We start from the raw sequence: 18,112 nt of genomic DNA, 5'->3' as shown, positions 1-18,112 counted from the left end.
ACAGGGCGACGGGGGTAAATATATAGGAGATGGACAGGGCGACGGGGGTAAATATATAGGAGATGGACAGGGCGACGGGGGTAAATATATAGGAGATGGACAGGGCGACGGGGGTAAATATACAGGGGATGGACAGGGCGACGGGGGTAAATATATAGGAGATGGACAGGGCGACGGGGGTAAATATACAGGGGATGGACAGGGCGACGGGGGTAAATATACAGGGGATGGACACGGAGACAGGGGAATGGGTGCAGAGGAGGTTGATCAGGATGTTGCCTGGCATGGTAGGAAGATCGTATGAGGAAAGGCTGAGGCACTTGGGGCTGTTTTCATTGGAGAAAAGAAGGTTTAGGGGCGACTTGATAGAGGTGTACAAGATGATTAGGGGTTTAGATAGGGTTGACCATATTAACCTTTTTCCACGTATGGAGTCAGATATTACGAGGGGGCATAGCTTTAAATTAAGGGGTGGTAGGTATAGGACAGATGTTAGGGGTAGATTCTTTACTCAACGAGTCGTGAGTTCATGGAATGCCCTGCCAGTAGCAGTGGTGGACTCTCCCTCTTTATGGGCATTTAAACGGGCATTGGATAGGCATATGGAGGAAAGTGGGCTAGTGTAGGTTAGGTGGGCTTGGATCGGCGCAACATCGAGGGCCGAAGGGCCTTTACTGCGCTGTATTTTTCTATTTTCTATAAATATACAGGAGATAGACAGGGAACAGTGGGTATATATACAGGAGATGAACACAGGGACTGGGGGTAAATATACAGGAGAGGGATAGGGGACAGTGGGTAAATATACTGGCAATCCACAGGGAGACAGAGAAAATATACAGGAGATGGACAGGAAGATGGGGTAAATATACAGGAAATGGACATGGGGACCGTGGGTAAATATACAGAAGATCCAGAGGGAGATGGGGCAAATAGACGGGATGGACAGGGAGTAAATATACAGGAGATGGACAGGGAGACAGGGGTAAATATACAGGAGATGAACAGGGCGACAGGGGTAAATATATAGGAGATGGACAGGGAGACAGGGGAATGGGTGCAGAGGAGGTTGACCAGGATGTTGCCTGGCATGGTAGGAAGATCGTATGAGGAAAGGCTGAGGCACTTGGGGCTGTTCTCATTGGAGAAAAGAAGGTTTAGGGGAGATTTGATAGAGGTGTACAAGATGATTAGGGGTTTAGATAGGTTTAGTGAGAACCTTTTTCTGCTAATGGAGTCAGCTGTTACTAGGGGACACAGCTTTAAATGAAGGGGTGGTAGGTATAGGACAGATGTTAGGGGTAGATTCTTTACTCAACGAGTCGTGAGTTCATGGAATGCCCTGCCAGTAGCAGTGGTGGACTCTCCCTCTTTATGGGCATTTAAACGGGCATTGGATAGGCATATGGAGGAAAGTGGGCTAGTGTAGGTTAGGTGGGCTTGGATCGGCGCAACATCGAGGGCCGAAGGGCCTGTACTGCGCTGTATTTTTCTATTTTCTATGTTCTATTTTCTATAAATATACAGGAGACGGACAGGGAGACAGGGGGTAAATATACAGGAGATAGACAGGGAACAGTGGGTATATATACAGGTGATGAACACGGGGACTGGGGGTGAATATACAGGAGAGGGATAGGGGACAGTGGGTATATATACTGGCAATCCACAGGGAGACGGAGAAAATATACAGGAGATGGAGAGGGAGGCGGGGTAAGTATACTGGCGATGAACAGGGAGACAGGGGTAAATACACAGGAGATGGACAGGGAGATGGGGTAAATATACAGGAGATGGACAGGGAGATGGGGTAAATATACAGTAGGTGGACAGGGGACAGTGGGTAAATATACACAGGAGTACGTGGGTAAATATACAAGAAATTGACAGTATGCCCAAAGGAATGGTTATGAGTTTGATCATAAGACTATAATCGCTGGGAGCAGAAGTAACCCATTCAGCCCATCAAATCTGCTCTGTCATTCAATGAGATTATGTCAGATCTGATTATTCTCAACTATATTTTCCTGCCTTTTCCCCTTATCCCTTGATTCCCTTTCTAATTAAACATCTGTCTGTGTCAGCCTTGAATATACTTCGTGGCCCAGCCCTGAATGCCCTATGTGGTAAGGAATTCCACAGATTCACTCCCCTCTGAGAGAAGAAATTCCTCTCCAGCCCTGTCTGAAATGTGTAAAGTTGCCCATGAGGAGGGTCAGGGGCTAAGTTGGAGAGTGAGTGCTGCTGACTCTGAGAGAAGCCAATGGAGGGAGGCAGACAAGCTGTCAATGGCTGTCACAAGGGGGAGGGGAGGGTGGTGAGGAAGACAATTCACAATATTCACAGCTAGCTGCTTGCTTAGTCTCAACTTCATTTTGACATTCAGTGCTTCAGAGATCTACAGGACAAGGTGCTTTTGTGAAATAATTCCCTACAGTCCCAACCTTACGATGTCTGAATGAACAAAATGTGGCCTCTTTGTGTTTGGCAGAATCCTCGGATGATTCCTATGTCTCGGCCGGTGAAGATCCCTTAGAGCCGCCAGTATTTGAGATTAGCATCACCGACTCAGTGGTCACTGTGGGGGCGTCAGTCCTTCTGAAATGTATCATCACTGGAACACCTATGCCTCAAGGTAGGACATAGCACTGGCCATGTGACACTCGCCGAAAGAATGACACTGCATTGGCATATACACAGCACCTTTCTTTTCCTCAGCATCTCCCAAAATATATTGCATGTCTCATTGCTCCCACCAGAATGTGTGATCACTGTCACCGGCAGGGCAGTGTGATCACCGTCACCGGCAGGGCAGTGTGCCCACCGTTACCAGCAGACTAGTGTTATCACTGTCACTAGCAGGGCAATGTGATCACCGCCACCAGCAGGGCAATGTGATCACCGTCACCGGAAGGGCAATGTGATCATCGTCATCGGCAGGGCAGTGTGATCACCGTCACCGGCAGGGCAGTGTTATCACCGTCACTGACAGGGAAGTGTTATCACCGACATGGGCAGGGTAGTGTGATCACTGTCACTGGTAGGCCAGTGGGATCACTGTCACCGGCAGGGTAGTGTTATCACCATCACCGGCAGGGCAGTGTGATCACCGTCACCGGCAGGGTAGTGTGATCACCGTCACCGGCAGGGCAGTGTGATCAGCGTCACAGGCAGGGCAGTGTGATCACCGTCACCGGCAGGGCAGTGTGATCACCGTCACTGGCAGGGCAGTGTGATCACCGTCACTGGCAGGGCAGTGTGATCACCGTCACCGGCAGGGTAGTGTGATCACCGTCAACGGCAGGGCAGTGTGATCACCGTCACAGGCAGGGCAGTGTGATCACCGTCACAGGCAGGGCAGTGTGATCAGCGTCACCGGCAGGGTAGTGTTATCACCGTCACCGGCAGGGCAGTGTGATCACCGTCACCGGCAGGGCAGTGTGATCAGCGTCACCAATTTGCAGCAACCCTTAGATCACTGATTGAGTTTGTTGAGAAGGCAGCAGTACTTTCGACATGACGACTTAGTTAAATTTGCAAAGCACAGAAGGATGGAACCCAGAACGGCTGAGAGCCCTTCACTGATCATAAGGCCATTCCATCGAGGGGATAGTCTTTGGAGTTTGACTGGCCCACACGGCTGCCCTCTCATTAGAGAGGGAGCTGATTGGTGGTGGTTTAACCTGCGCCTCACTGTGCCTCAGGCAGGGAGAGAGGTTGAGAAGGACAGTCCTTCATGGTCACCTCAGGAGGTGTGGGAATTGAACCCACGCTGTTGGCATTGCATTGCTGTAAAAACCGGTCTTCCAGCCAACTGAACTCCAACTGCACTACAGAGGTAGCACGTTACTGATGGAGTGCTGCATGAAGGGAGCGCAAGATTGAGGGAGTGCAGTACTGAGGGAGTGCAATGTTGAGGGGGTACACTATTGAGGGAGCACAGTATTGAGGGAGTGCAGTATTGAGGGAGTGCATTATTGAGGGAGCGCAGTATTAAGGGAGTGCTGCATTGACGCAGTGCGGTATTGAGGGAGTACATTATTGAGGGAGCACAGTATTAAGGGAGTGCTGCATTGAGGGAGTGCAGTATTGAGGGAGCGCAGTATTAAGGGAGTGCTGCAGTCAGGGAGTGCAGTATTGAGGGAGCGCAGTATTAAGGGAGTGCTGCATTGACGAAGTGCAGTATTGAGGGAGTACATTATTGAGGGAGCACAGTATTAAGGGAGTGCAGTATTGAGGGAGTGCAGTATTGAGGGAGTGCACTATTGAGGGAGCGCAGTATTAAGGGAGTGCTGCATTGACGCGGTGCGGTATTGAGGGAGTACATTATTGAGGGAGCACAGTATTAAGGGAGTGCAGTATTGAGGGAGCGCAGTATTAAGGGAGTGCTGCATTGAGGGAATGCAGATTTGAGGGAGTGCTGTATTAAGGGAGTGCTGTATTAAGGGAGTGCTGCATTGAGGGAGTGCATTATTGAGGGAGCACAGTATTATGGGAGTGCTGCATTGAGGGAGTGCAATACTAAGGGAGTGCAGTATTGAGGGAGCGCAGTATTAAGGGAGTGCTGCATTGACGCAGTGTAGTATTGAGGGAGTGCATTATTGAGGGAGCACAGTATTAAGGGAGTGCTGCATTGAGGGAGTGCATTATTGAGGGAGTGCATTATTGAGGGAGCTGAAAATGTGTTGCTGGAAAAGTGCAGCAGGTCAGGCAGCATCCAAGGAACAGGAAATTCGACATTTCGGGCATAAGCCCTTCATCAGAAATGAGGAAAGTGTGTCCAGCAGGCTAAGATAAAAGGTAGGGAGGAGGGACTTGGAGGAGGGGCGATGGAGATGTGATAGGTGGGGTGAGGGTGATAGGCCGGAGTGGGGTGGGAGCGGAGAGGTCAGTAAGGAGATTGCAGGTTAGGAGGGCGGTGCTGAGTTTGAGGGATTCGACTGAGACAAGGTGGGGGGAGGGGAAATGAGGAAACTGGAGAAATCTGAGTTCATCCCTTGTGGTTGGAGGGTTCCCAGGCGGAAGATGAGGCGCTCTTTCTCCAACCGTCATGTTGTTATGGTCTGGCGATGGAGGAGTCCAAGGACCTGCATGTCCTTGGTGGAGTGGGAAGGAGAGTTAAAGTGTTGAGCCACGGGGTGGTTGGGTTGGTTGGTCCGGGTGTCCCAGAGGTGTTCTCTGAAACATTCCGCAAGTAGGCGGCCCGTCTCCCCAATATAGAGGAGGCCACATCGGGTGCAGTGGATGCAGTAAATGATGTGTGTGGAGGTGCAGGTGAATTTGTGGCGGATATGGAAGGATCCCTTGGGGCCTTGGAAAGAAGTAAGGGAGGAGGTGTGGGCGCAAGTTTTGCATTTCTTGCGGTTGCAGGGGAAGGTGCCGGGAGTGGAGGTTGGGTTGGTGGGGGGGTGTGGACCTGACGAGGGAGTCACGGAGGGAGTGGTCTTTTCGGAACGCTGATAGGGGAGGGGAGGGAAATATATCCCTGGTGGTGGGGTCCATTTGGAGGTGGCGGAAATGACGGCGGATGATACGCTGTATATGGAGGTTGGTGGGGTGGTAGGTGAGAACCAGTGGGGTTCTGTACTGGTGGTGATTGGAGGGGCAGGGCTCAAGGGCAGAGGAGCGGGAAGTGGAGGAGATGCGGTGGAGGGCATCGTCGATCACGTCTGGGGGGAATCTGCGGTCCTTGAAGAAGGAGGCCATCTGGGCTGTACGGTATTTCAACTGGTCCTCCTCGGAGCAGATGCGACGGAGACGAAGGAATTGGGAATATGGGATGGAGTTCTTACAGGGTGCAGGGTGGGAGGAGGTCTAGTCCAGGTAGCTGTGGGAGTCAGTCGGTTTATATAGATATCCGTGTTGATTCGGTAGCCCGAGATAGAAATGGAGAGGTCTAGGAAGGGGAGGAAGGAGTCTGAGACAGTCCAGGTGAATTTGAGGTCGGGGTGGAAGGTGTTGGTAAAGTGGATGAACTGTTCAACCTCGTCGTGGGAGCACGAGGCAGCGCCGATACAGTCATCGATGTAGCAGAGGAAAAGGTGGGGGGTGGTGCCAGTGTAGTTGCGGAAGATGGACTGTTCCACATATCCTACGAAGAGGCAGGCATAGCTGGGGCCCATGCGGGTGCCCATGGCAACTCCTTTGGTTTGGAGGAAGTGGGAGGATTGGAAAGAGAAGTTGTTCAGGGTGAGGACCAGTTCAGTTAGTCGAAGGAGGGTGTCAGTGGAAGGGTACTGGTTGGTGCGGCGGGAAAGGAAGAAGCAGAGGGCTTTGAGTCCTTCGTGATGGGGGATGGAGGTGTACAGGGACTGGATGTCCATCGTGAAGATAAGGCGTTGGGGACCGGGGAAGCGAAAATTATGGAGGAGGTGGAGGGCGCGGGTGGTGTCCCAAATGTAGGTGGGGAGTTCTTGGACTAAGGGGGACAGGACCGTGTCGAGGGAGGCAGAGATGAGTTCAGTGGGGCAGAAGCAGGCTGAGACAATGGGTCGGCCGGGGCAGTCAGGTTTGAGGATTTTGGGCAGGAGGTAGAAACGGGCGGTGCGGGGTTGTGGGACTATGAGGTTGGAGGTGGTGGATGGGAGATCCCCTGAGGTGATGAGGGTATGGATGGTCTGGGAGATGATGGTTTGGTGGTGGGAGGTGGGGTCATGGTCAAGGGGGCAGTAGGAGGAGGTGTCCGCGAGCTGGCGTTTGGCCTCAGCGGTGTAAAGCTCGGTGCGCCAAACTACTACCGCGCCTCCCTTGTCTGCCGGTTTGATGGTGAGGTTGGGGTTGGAGCGGAGGGAGTGTAGGGCTGCACGTTCCGAGGGTGAGAGCTTGGAGTGGGTAAAAGGAGTGGACAGGTTGAGGCGGTTAATGTCGCGGCGGCAGTTGGCTATAAAGAGATTGAGGGCGGGTAAGAGGCCAGCACGGGGCGTCCAGGTGGATGGGCTGTGTTGGAGGCGGGAGAAGGGGTCGTCAGAGGGTGGATGAGAATCTTGGTTGAAGAAGTAGGCACGGAGGCGAAGGCGGTGGAAGATCAACACAGACATCTACTATAAACTGACTGACTCCCACAGCTACCTAGACTACACCTCCTCCCAACCACAAGGGATGAACTCAGATTTCTCCAGTTTCCTCATTTCCCCTCCCCCCACCTTGTCTCAGTCAATTCCCTCGAACTCAGCACCGCCCTCCTAACCTGCAATTTTCTTCCTGACCTCTCCGCCCCACTCCACTCCGGCCTATCACCCTCACCTTGACCTCCTTCCACCTATCACATCTCCATCGCCCCTCCCCCAAGTCCCTCCTCCCTACCTTTTATCTTAGCCTGCTGGACACACTTTCCTCATTCCTGATGAAGGGCTTGTGCCCGAAACGTCGAATTTCCTATTCCTTGGATGCTGCCTGACCTGCTGCGCTTTAACCAACAACACATTTTCAGCTTACACCTCCTCCCACCCTGCCCTCTGTAAAAACTCCATCCCATATTCCCCTTCGTCTCCGCCGCATCTGCTCCCAGGAGGACCAGTTGAAATACCGTACAGCCCAGATGGCCTCCTTCTTCAAGGACCGCAGAGTCCCCCCAGACGTGATCGACGATGCCCTCCACCGCATCTCCTCCACTTCCCGCTCCTCCGCCCTTGAGCCCCGTCCCTCCAACCGCCGCCAGGACAGAACCCCACTGGTTCTCACCTACCACCCCACCAACCTCCATATACAGCGTATCATCCGCCGTCATTTCCGCCACCTCCAAATGGACCCCACCACCAGGGATATATTTCCCTCCCCTATCAGCGTTCCGAAAAGACCACTCCCTTCGTGACTCCCTCGTCAGGTCCACATCCCCCACCAACCCAACCTCCACCCCCGGCAACTTCCCCTGCAACCGCAAGAAATGCAAAACTTGCGGCCAGACCTCCTCCCTTACTTCTCTCCAAGGCCCCAAGGGATCCTTCCATATCCACCACAAATTCACTTGTACCTCCACACACATCATCTATTGCATCCGCTGCACCCGATGTGGCCTCCTCTATATTGGGGAGACAGGCCGCCTACTTGCGGAACGTTTCAGAGAACACCTCTGGGACACCCGGACCAACCAACCCAACCATCCCGTGGCTCAACACTTTAACTCCCCCCCCCACTCCACCAAGGACATGCAGGTCCTTGGACTCCTCCAGCGCCAGAACATAACAACACGACGGTTGGAGGAGGAGCACCTCATCTTCCGCCTGGGAACCCTCCAACCACAAGGGATGAACTCAGATTTCTCCAGTTTCCTCATTTCCCCTCCCCCCACCTTGTCTCAGTCAAATCCCTCGAACTCAGCACCGCCTTCCTAACCTGCAATCCTCTTCCTGACCTCTCCGCCCCCCCACCCCACCCCGGCCTATCACCCTCACCTTGACCTCCTTCCACCTATCACATCTCCATTGCCCCTCCCCCAAGTCCCTCCTCCCTACCTTTTATCTTAGCCTGCCTGGCACACTCTCCTCATTCCTGATGAAGGGTTTATGCCCGAAAAGTCGAATTTTCTGTTCCTAGGATGCTGCCTGACCTGCTGCACTTTTCCAGCAACACCTTTTCAGCTCTCATACTCCAGCATCTGCAGACCTCACTTTCTCCTCGAACATTATTGAGGGAGCACAGTATTACGGGTGTGCTGCATTGAGGGAGTGCAGTATTGAGAGAGTGCGGTATTAAGGGAGTGCTGCATTGAGGGAGTGCAGTATTGAGGGAGTGCATTATTGAGGGAGAGTTGCATTGAGGGAGTGCAGATAGCGAGTTTTGAGAAGATGTGTAGCTCAGGTTGAGGTTCTGGATGTAAGTTGCTCGCTGAGCTGGAAGGTTCATTTTCAGATGTTTCGTCACCATGAAGGAGTGCGGTATTTAGGGAGTGCGGTATTGAGGGAGTGCGCTAGTGAGGGACTGAAGTAACTGGGGAGTGTAGTATTGTGGGACTGCTGCATTGAATGAGTGCTGCATTTAGGGAGTGCAGTATTGAGTGTATGCTGCATTGAGGGAATGTTGCACTGGGGGAATACGGCAATGAGGGAGTGCTATATTGAGGGAGTGCTATATTCAGGGAGTGCTATATTCAGGGAGTGCAGTATTGAGGGAATCCTGCATTGACGGGATGCAGTACTGAGAGAGTGCTGTATTGCGGGAGTGCTACATTGACTGAATACCCTACTGAGGGACTGCAGTATTGAGGGACTGCAGTATTGAGTGTATGCTGTATTGAGGGAGCGCTGCATTGAGGGAGTGCTGGGTTGAGAGAGTGAAGTATCGAGGGAGTGCAGTAGTGAGGGAGTGCTGCATTGAGGGCATGCAGTATTGAGGGAATGCTGGTCTGAGGGAGTGCTGTACTGAAGGAGTGCAATATTGAGGGAGCTCATTATTGTGAAGCGTTGCAGTGAGGGAGTGCAGAATTGAGGGAGTACTGCATTGAGGGAGTGCTGCATTAAGGTAGTGCAGCAGTATGGGAATGCAGTACTGAGGGAGTGCACTATTCAGGGAATACAGTACTGTGGGAGTGCTACAATGAGGAAGTACATAATTGAGGGAGTTCTGCATTGAGGGATTGCTTCATTGAGGGAGTACACTATTGAAGGAGTGCAGTATTTAGAGAGTGCTGCATTGAGGGGTGCAGTGTTGCACAATTGCAGGAGTGCCGCACTGACAGAGTGCTGCAATGAGGGAGTGCAGTATTGTGGTAGTGCGACATTGAGGGAGTAAACTTCTGAGGGAGCGCTGCACTGAGGGAGTGCTGTAATGAGGGAGTGCAGTAATGAGTGAGTGCTGCAATGAAGGAGTGCAGTATTGAGGGAGTGCAGTACTGGGGGAGTCCTGCATTGAAGGACTGCAGGACTGAAGGTGTGCAGTATAGAGGGGGTGCCGGGTTGAGTGAGAGCAGCATTGAGGGTATACAATATTATGCATTGATGGAGTGCAGTATTCAGAGAATGCAGTATTGAGGGAGTGCAGTATTGAGTGGGTGCTGTATTGAGGGAATACAGTACTGAATGAGTGCAGCATTGAATGGTGTTGCACTGAGGAATTGCAGTATTGAGAGAGAACAACATTGTCGGAGCTCTGCATCGAGGGAGTGCAATATTGGAGGAATGCAGTATTGAGGGAGTACAGTATTGAGGGAGTGTTGAATTGAGGGAGTACAGTATTGAGGGAGTGCACTATTGAGGGAGTGCAATATTGAGGGATTGCAGTATTGAGGGAGTGTACTATTGAGCTAGTGCTGCATTGAGGGAGTGCAGTATTGAGGGAGTGCACTATTGAGGGAGTGCAATATTGAGGGAGTTCAGTATTGATGGAGTGCAATATTCAGGGAGTGTAGTATTGAGGAAGTGCTTCATTGAGTCAGTACAGCATTTGAGGGAGTACACTATTGAGGGAGTGCTGAATTGTGGGAGTGTTGCACTGAGTGAGTGCTGCATTGAGGGAGTGCAGTATTGAGGGAGTGGTGTAGTGAGAGAATGTTGTATTGAGGGAGTGCAGTATTGAGGGAGTGCAGTATTGAGGGAATGCAGTATTGAGGGAGTGCTGCACTGAGGGAGTGCAGTATTGAGGGAGTGCAGTATTGTGGGAGTGTTATATTGAGGGAGTGCTGTATTGAGGGAGTGCAGTATTGAGAGAGTGCTGTATTGAGGGAGTGCAGTATTGAGAGAGTGCTGCATTGAGGGAGTGGTGTATTGAGGGAGTGCAGTATTGAGGGAGTGCAGTATTGAGGGAGTGCAGTATTGTGGGAGTGTTGTATTGAGGGTGTGCAGTATTGAGTGCGTGCTGCATTGAGGGAGTGCTGCATTCAGGGAGTACAGTATTGAGGGAGTGCTGCATTGAGGGAATACAGCATTGAGGGAGTGCAGTATAGAGTGCGTGCTACATTGAGGGAAAGGTGTATTGAGGGAATACAGTATTGAGGGTGTGCTGCATTGCGGGAGTGCTGCTTTGAAGGAATACAGTATTGAGTGAGAGCTGCATTGAGGGAGTGCAGTATTGAGGGAGTGCTGTATTAAGGAGTGCTGTATTGAGGGAGTGCTGCATTGAGGGAGTGGTGTATTTAGGGAGCGCTGCATTGAGGGAGTGCAGTATTGAGGGAGTGGTGTATTGAGGGAATGTTGTATTGAGGGAGTGCTGCATTGAGGGAGTGCTGTATTAAGGAGTGCTGTATTGAGGGAGTGCTGCATTGAGGGAGTGGTGTATTCAGGGAGCGCTGCATTGAGGGAGTGCAGTATTGAGGGAGTGGTGTATTGAGGGAATGTTGTATTGAGGGAGTGCTGCATTGAGGGAGTGCAGTATTAAGGGAGTGCTGTATTAAGGAGTGCTGTATTAAGGGAGTGCTGTATTGAGGGAGTGCTGCATTGAGGGAGTGGTGTATTTAGGGAGCGCTGCATTGAGGGAGTGCAGTATTGAGGGAGTGCACTATTGAGGGAGTGCAGTATTGAGGGAGTGCAGTACTGTTGGAGTGCAGTATTGAGGGAGTGCAGTATTGAGGGAGTGCTGCATTGAGGGAGTGGTGTATTGAGGGAGTGGTGCATTGAGGGAGTGCAGTATTGAGGGAGTGCTGCATTGAGGGAGTGCAGTATTGAGGGAGTGCTGCATTGAGGGAGTGGTGTATTGAGGGAGTGCTGCATTGAAGGAGTGCAGTATTGAGGGAGTGCTGTATTAAGGAGTGCTGTATTGAGGGAGTGCTGCATTGAGGGAGTGGTGTATTTAGGGAGTGCTGTATTGAGGGAGTGCAGTATTGAGGGAGTGGTGTATTGAAGGAATGTTGTATTGAGGGAGTGCAGTATTGAGGGAGTGGTGTATTGAAGGAATGTTGTATTGAGGGAGTGCTGCATTGAGGGAGTGCAGTATTGAGGGAGTGCACTATTGAGGGAGTGCAGTATTGAGGGAGTGCAGTACTGTTGGAGTGCAGTATTGAGGGAGTGCAGTATTGAGGGAGTGCTGCATTGAGGGAGTGGTGTATTGAGGGAGTGCTGCACTGAGGGAGTACAGTATTGAGGGAGTGCAGTATTGTGGGAGTGCAGTATTGAGGGTGTGCAGTATTGAGGGAGTGCAGTATTGTGGGAGTGCAGTATTGAGGGAGTGCATGTATTGAGGGAGTGCTGCATTGAGGGAGTGCAGTAATGAGGGAGTGCAGTAATGAGGGAGTGGAATATTGAAGGAGTGGTGTATTGAGGGAGTGCTGCATTAAGGGAGTGCTGCATTAAGGGAGTGCTGCATTGAGGGAGTGGTGTATTGAGGGAGTGCAGTATTGAGGGAGTGGTGTATTGAGGGAGTGCTGCATTAAGGGAGTGCTGCATTGAGGGAGTGGTGTATTGAAGGAGTGCAGTATTGAGGGAGTGGTGTATTGAGGGAGTGTTGCATTGAGGGAGTATTGTATTATGGGAGTGCAGTATTGCGGGAGTGCTGCATTAAGGGAGTGCTGCATTGAAGAAGTATTGTATTATGGGAGTGCAGTATTGAGGGAGTGCCATGTTGAAGGAGTGCTGCACTGAGGGAATGCAGTATTGTGGGAATATTGTATTGTGGGTGTGCAGTATTGAGGGAGTGCAATGTTGAGGGAGTGCTGTATTGTGGAAGTGCAATATTGAGGGAGTGATGCACTGAGGAAATGCAATATTGAGGGAGTACACAATTGAGGGGCTGCAGTATTGACGGAGTGCAGGATTGTGGAAGTGCTACATTGAGGGGGTGAAGTACTGTAAGTGCAGTATTGACTGAGTGCAGTATTGAGTACGTGCTGCATTGAGGGAGTGTTGCACTGAGGGAGTGAAGTACTGAGGGAGTGATGCATTGAGGGTATACAGTATTGAGGGAGTGCTGTATTGAGGGAGTGCTGTATTGAGGGAGTGATGTATTGAGGGAGTGCTGTATTGAGGGAGCGCTGCATTGAGTATGTTCTGCATAGAGGGAGTGTGGCACTGAGGGTGCGCAGTATTGAGTGCATGCTGCATTGAGGGAATACAGAATTGCGGGAGTGCAGTATTAAGTACGTGCAGTATTGAGGGAATGCTGTATTGAGTGGGTGCTGCATTGAGGGACTACAGTATTGAGGGAGTGTAGTATTGAGGGAATGCAGTATTGAGTGTGTACTGCACTGAGGGAGTGCTGCATTGAGGGAGTACAGTATTGAGGGAGTGCAGTATTGAGTGCGTGCTGCACTGAGGGAGTGCTGCATTCTGGGAATATATTATTGAGGCAGTGCTGTATTGAGGGAGTGCTGTATTGAGGGAGTGTAGTATTGAGGGAGTGCAGTATTGAGGGAGTGCTGTATTAAGGAGTGCTGTATTGAGGGAGTGTAGTATTGAGGGAGTGCTGCATTGAGGGAGTGGTGTATTTAGGGAGCGCTGCATTGAGGGAGTGCTGTATTGAGGGAGTGCTGTATTGAGGAAGCGCTGCATTGCGTATGTTCTGCATAGAGGGAGTGTTGCACTGAGGATGTGCAGTATTGAGAGCATGCTGCATTGAGGGAATACAGAATTGAGGGAGTGCAGTATTGAGGGAGTGCAGTATTGAGTGTGTGCTGCACTGAGGGAGTGCTGCATTGAGGGAATATATTATTGAGGGAGTGGTGTATTGAGGGAGTGCTATATTGAGGGAGTGCAGTATTGAGGGAGTGCAGTATTGAGGGAATGCAGTGCTGAGAGGGTGCTGTATTGAGAGAGTGTAGTATTGAGGGAGTGCTGCATTGAGGGAGTGGTGTATTGAGGGAGTGTTGTATTGAGGGAGTGCAGTATTGAGGGAGTGCTGTATTGCGGGAGTGCTGCATTAAGGGAGTGCTGCATTGAAGGAGTATTGTATTATGGGAGTGCAGTATTAGGGGAGTGCCAGGTTGAGGGAGTGCTGCACTGAGGGAGTGCAGTATTGTGGGAATATTGTATTGTGGGTGTGCAGTATTGAGGGAGTGCAATGTTGAGGGAGTGCTGTTTTGTGGAAGTGCAATATTGAGGGAGTGATGCACTGAGGAAATGCAATATTGAGGGAGTACACAATTGAGGGGCTGCAGTATTGACTGAGTGCAGTATTGAGGGAGTGCTGCATTGAGGGAGTGTTGCACTGAGGGAGTGAAGTACTGAGGGAGTGATGCATTGATGGAATGCAGTCTTGAGGGAGTGCAGTATTGAGGGAGTGCTGTATTGAGGGAATGCTGTATTGAGGGAGTGCTGCATTGAGGGAGTGCTGCATTGAGGAAGTGCAGTATTGAGGGAGTACAGTATTGAGGGAATGCAGTACTGTGGGAGTGCTGTATTGAGGGAGTGTAGTATTCAGGGAGTACAGTATTGAGGGAGTACAGTATTGAGGGAGTGCAGTACTGAGGAAGTGCAGTATTGAGGGAGTGCTGTATTGAGGGAGTGCTGCATTGAGGGAGTGCAGTATTGAGGGAGTGCACTATTGAGGGAGTGCTGCATTGAGGGAATACAGTATTGAGGGAGTGCAGTATTGAGTGCGTGCTGCACTGAGGGAGTGCTGCATTGAGGGAATATATTATTGAGGGAGTGGTGATTTGAGGGAGTGGTGTATTGAGGGAGTGCAGTATTGAGGGAGTACAGTATTGAGGGAGTGCAGTATTGAGGGAGTACAGTATTGAGGGAATGCAGTACTGAGGGAGTGCTGTATTGAGGGAGTTTAGTATTCAGGGAGTGCAGTATTGAGGGAGTACAGAATTGAGGGAGTGCAGTATTGAGTGCGTGCTGCATTGAGGGAATGCTGTATTGAGGGAGTGCAGTATTGAGGGAGTACAGTATTGAGGGAATGCAGTACTGAGGGAGTGCTGTATTGAGGGAGTTTAGTATTCAGGGAGTGCAGTATTGAGGGAGTACAGAATTGAGGGAGTGCAGTATTGAGTGCGTGCTGCATTGAGGGAATGCTGCATTGAGGGAGTGCTGTATTGAGGGAGTGATGCACTGAGGGAATACAGTATTGAGGGAGAGCAGTATTGAGTGCGTGCTGCATTGAGAGAGTGCTTCATTGAGGGACTGCTGGTACTGAGGGAGTGCTGGTACTGAGGGAGTGCTGTATTGAGGGAGTACAGTATTGAGAGAGTGCTATATTGAGGGAGAGCTGCATTGAGGGGGTGCTGCATTGAGGGAGTGCAGTATTGAGGGACTGCAGTATTGAGGCAGTACTGCATTGACGGAGTGCAGTATTGATGGAGTACAGTATTGAGGGAATGCAGTACTGAGTGAGTGCTGTATTGAGGGAGTGCTGTATTCAGGGAGTGCAGTATTGAGGGAGTGCAGTATTGAGGGAAAAAATGAGGTCTGCAGATGCTGGAGATCACAGCTGAAAATGTGTTGCTGGTCAAAGCACAGCAGGCCAGGCAGCATCTCAGGAATAGAGAATTCGACGTTTCGAGCATAAAGGGCTGATGATGGGCTTATGCTCGAAACGTCGAATTCTCTATTCCAGAGATGCTGCCTGGCCTGCTGTGCTTTGACCAGCAACACACTTTCAGCAGTATTGAGGGAGTGCAGTATTGAGTACGTGCTGCATTGAGGGAGTGTTGCACTGAGGGAGTGCAGTACTGAGGAAGTGCTGCATTGAGGGAATACAGTATTGAGGGAGTGCAGTATTAAGGGAGTGCTGTATTGAGGAAGCACTGCATTGAGGGAGTGCTGCATTGAGGGAGTTCTGAATTGAGGAAGTGCTGTATTGAGGGAGTGCGGCGTTGAGGGAATATAGTATTGAGGGAGTGCAGTAGTGAGTGCGTGATGCATTGAGGGAGAGCTGCATTGAGTGCGTGCTGCACTGAGGGATTGCAATATTGAGGGAGTGCTGCATTGTGGGAATACAGTATTGAGGGAGTGCAGTTTTGAGTGCGTGTTGCATTGAGGGAATGCTGTATTGAGGAGGTGCTGCATTGAGGGAATACAGTATTGAAGGAGAGCAGTATTGAGCACGTGCGGCATTGAGGGAGTGGTGTATAGAGGGAGAGCTGTATTGAGTATGTGCTGCATTGAGGGAATACAGTATTGAGTGAGTGGTGTATTGAGGGAGTGCTGTATTGAGTGAGTGCTGTATTTAGTGAGTGCTGTATTGAGTGAGTGCTGTATTGAGGGAGTGCTGTACTGTGGGAGTGTTGTATTGAGTGAGTGCTGTATTGAGGGAGTGCTGTATTGTGGGAGTGTTGTATTGTGGGAGTGTTGTATTGAGGGAGTGCTGTATTGAGGGAGTGCTGTATTGAGTGAGTGCTGTACTGTGGGAGTGTTGTATTGAGTGAGTGCAGTATTGAGGGAGTGCAGTACTGTTGGAGTGCAGTATTGAGGGAGTGCAGTATTGAGGGAGTGCTGCATTGAGGGAGTGGTGTATTGAGGGAGTGGTGCATTGAGGGAGTGCAGTATTGAGGGAGTGCTGCATTGAGGGAGTGCAGTATTGAGGGAGTGCTGCATTGAGGGAGTGGTGTATTGAGGGAGTGCTGCATTGAAGGAGTGCAGTATTGAGGGAGTGCTGTATTAAGGAGTGCTGTATTGAGGGAGTGCTGCATTGAGGGAGTGGTGTATTTAGGGAGTGCTGTATTGAGGGAGTGCAGTATTGAGGGAGTGGTGTATTGAAGGAATGTTGTATTGAGGGAGTGCAGTATTGAGGGAGTGGTGTATTGAAGGAATGTTGTATTGAGGGAGTGCTGCATTGAGGGAGTGCAGTATTGAGGGAGTGCACTATTGAGGGAGTGCAGTATTGAGGGAGTGCAGTACTGTTGGAGTGCAGTATTGAGGGAGTGCAGTATTGAGGGAGTGCTGCATTGAGGGAGTGGTGTATTGAGGGAGTGCTGCACTGAGGGAGTACAGTATTGAGGGAGTGCAGTATTGTGGGAGTGCAGTATTGAGGGTGTGCAGTATTGAGGGAGTGCAGTATTGTGGGAGTGCAGTATTGAGGGAGTGCATGTATTGAGGGAGTGCTGCATTGAGGGAGTGCAGTAATGAGGGAGTGCAGTAATGAGGGAGTGGAATATTGAAGGAGTGGTGTATTGAGGGAGTGCTGCATTAAGGGAGTGCTGCATTAAGGGAGTGCTGCATTGAGGGAGTGGTGTATTGAGGGAGTGCAGTATTGAGGGAGTGGTGTATTGAGGGAGTGCTGCATTAAGGGAGTGCTGCATTGAGGGAGTGGTGTATTGAAGGAGTGCAGTATTGAGGGAGTGGTGTATTGAGGGAGTGTTGCATTGAGGGAGTATTGTATTATGGGAGTGCAGTATTGCGGGAGTGCTGCATTAAGGGAGTGCTGCATTGAAGAAGTATTGTATTATGGGAGTGCAGTATTGAGGGAGTGCCATGTTGAAGGAGTGCTGCACTGAGGGAATGCAGTATTGTGGGAATATTGTATTGTGGGTGTGCAGTATTGAGGGAGTGCAATGTTGAGGGAGTGCTGTATTGTGGAAGTGCAATATTGAGGGAGTGATGCACTGAGGAAATGCAATATTGAGGGAGTACACAATTGAGGGGCTGCAGTATTGACGGAGTGCAGGATTGTGGAAGTGCTACATTGAGGGGGTGAAGTACTGTAAGTGCAGTATTGACTGAGTGCAGTATTGAGTACGTGCTGCATTGAGGGAGTGTTGCACTGAGGGAGTGAAGTACTGAGGGAGTGATGCATTGAGGGTATACAGTATTGAGGGAGTGCTGTATTGAGGGAGTGCTGTATTGAGGGAGTGATGTATTGAGGGAGTGCTGTATTGAGGGAGCGCTGCATTGAGTATGTTCTGCATAGAGGGAGTGTGGCACTGAGGGTGCGCAGTATTGAGTGCATGCTGCATTGAGGGAATACAGAATTGCGGGAGTGCAGTATTAAGTACGTGCAGTATTGAGGGAATGCTGTATTGAGTGGGTGCTGCATTGAGGGACTACAGTATTGAGGGAGTGTAGTATTGAGGGAATGCAGTATTGAGTGTGTACTGCACTGAGGGAGTGCTGCATTGAGGGAGTACAGTATTGAGGGAGTGCAGTATTGAGTGCGTGCTGCACTGAGGGAGTGCGGCATTCTGGGAATATATTATTGAGGCAGTGCTGTATTGAGGGAGTGCTGTATTGAGGGAGTGTAGTATTGAGGGAGTGCAGTATTGAGGGAGTGCTGTATTAAGGAGTGCTGTATTGAGGGAGTGTAGTATTGA

General features: G+C 50.6%; 1 protein-coding gene across 1 annotated transcript in view; it reads left to right on the top strand.

The window, feature by feature from the left end:
* The window catches only part of spega (striated muscle enriched protein kinase a), a 198,003-nt gene that overhangs the window by 4,627 nt on the left and 175,264 nt on the right, over nt 1–18,112 (top strand). Inside the window, exon 3 of the mRNA XM_060827721.1 lies at nt 2,492–2,635. Within this exon, the coding sequence (XP_060683704.1) occupies nt 2,492–2,635 (144 nt within the window). The remainder of the gene's footprint in view (nt 1–2,491; nt 2,636–18,112) is intronic.

Source organism: Hemiscyllium ocellatum, chromosome 7 (genome assembly GCF_020745735.1).
Source record: "Hemiscyllium ocellatum isolate sHemOce1 chromosome 7, sHemOce1.pat.X.cur, whole genome shotgun sequence".
Classification (NCBI taxonomy): Eukaryota; Metazoa; Chordata; class Chondrichthyes; order Orectolobiformes; family Hemiscylliidae; genus Hemiscyllium; species Hemiscyllium ocellatum.
The sequence above is the reverse complement of the archived record's forward strand: the minus strand, read 5'-3'. Positions and strand labels throughout refer to the sequence as shown.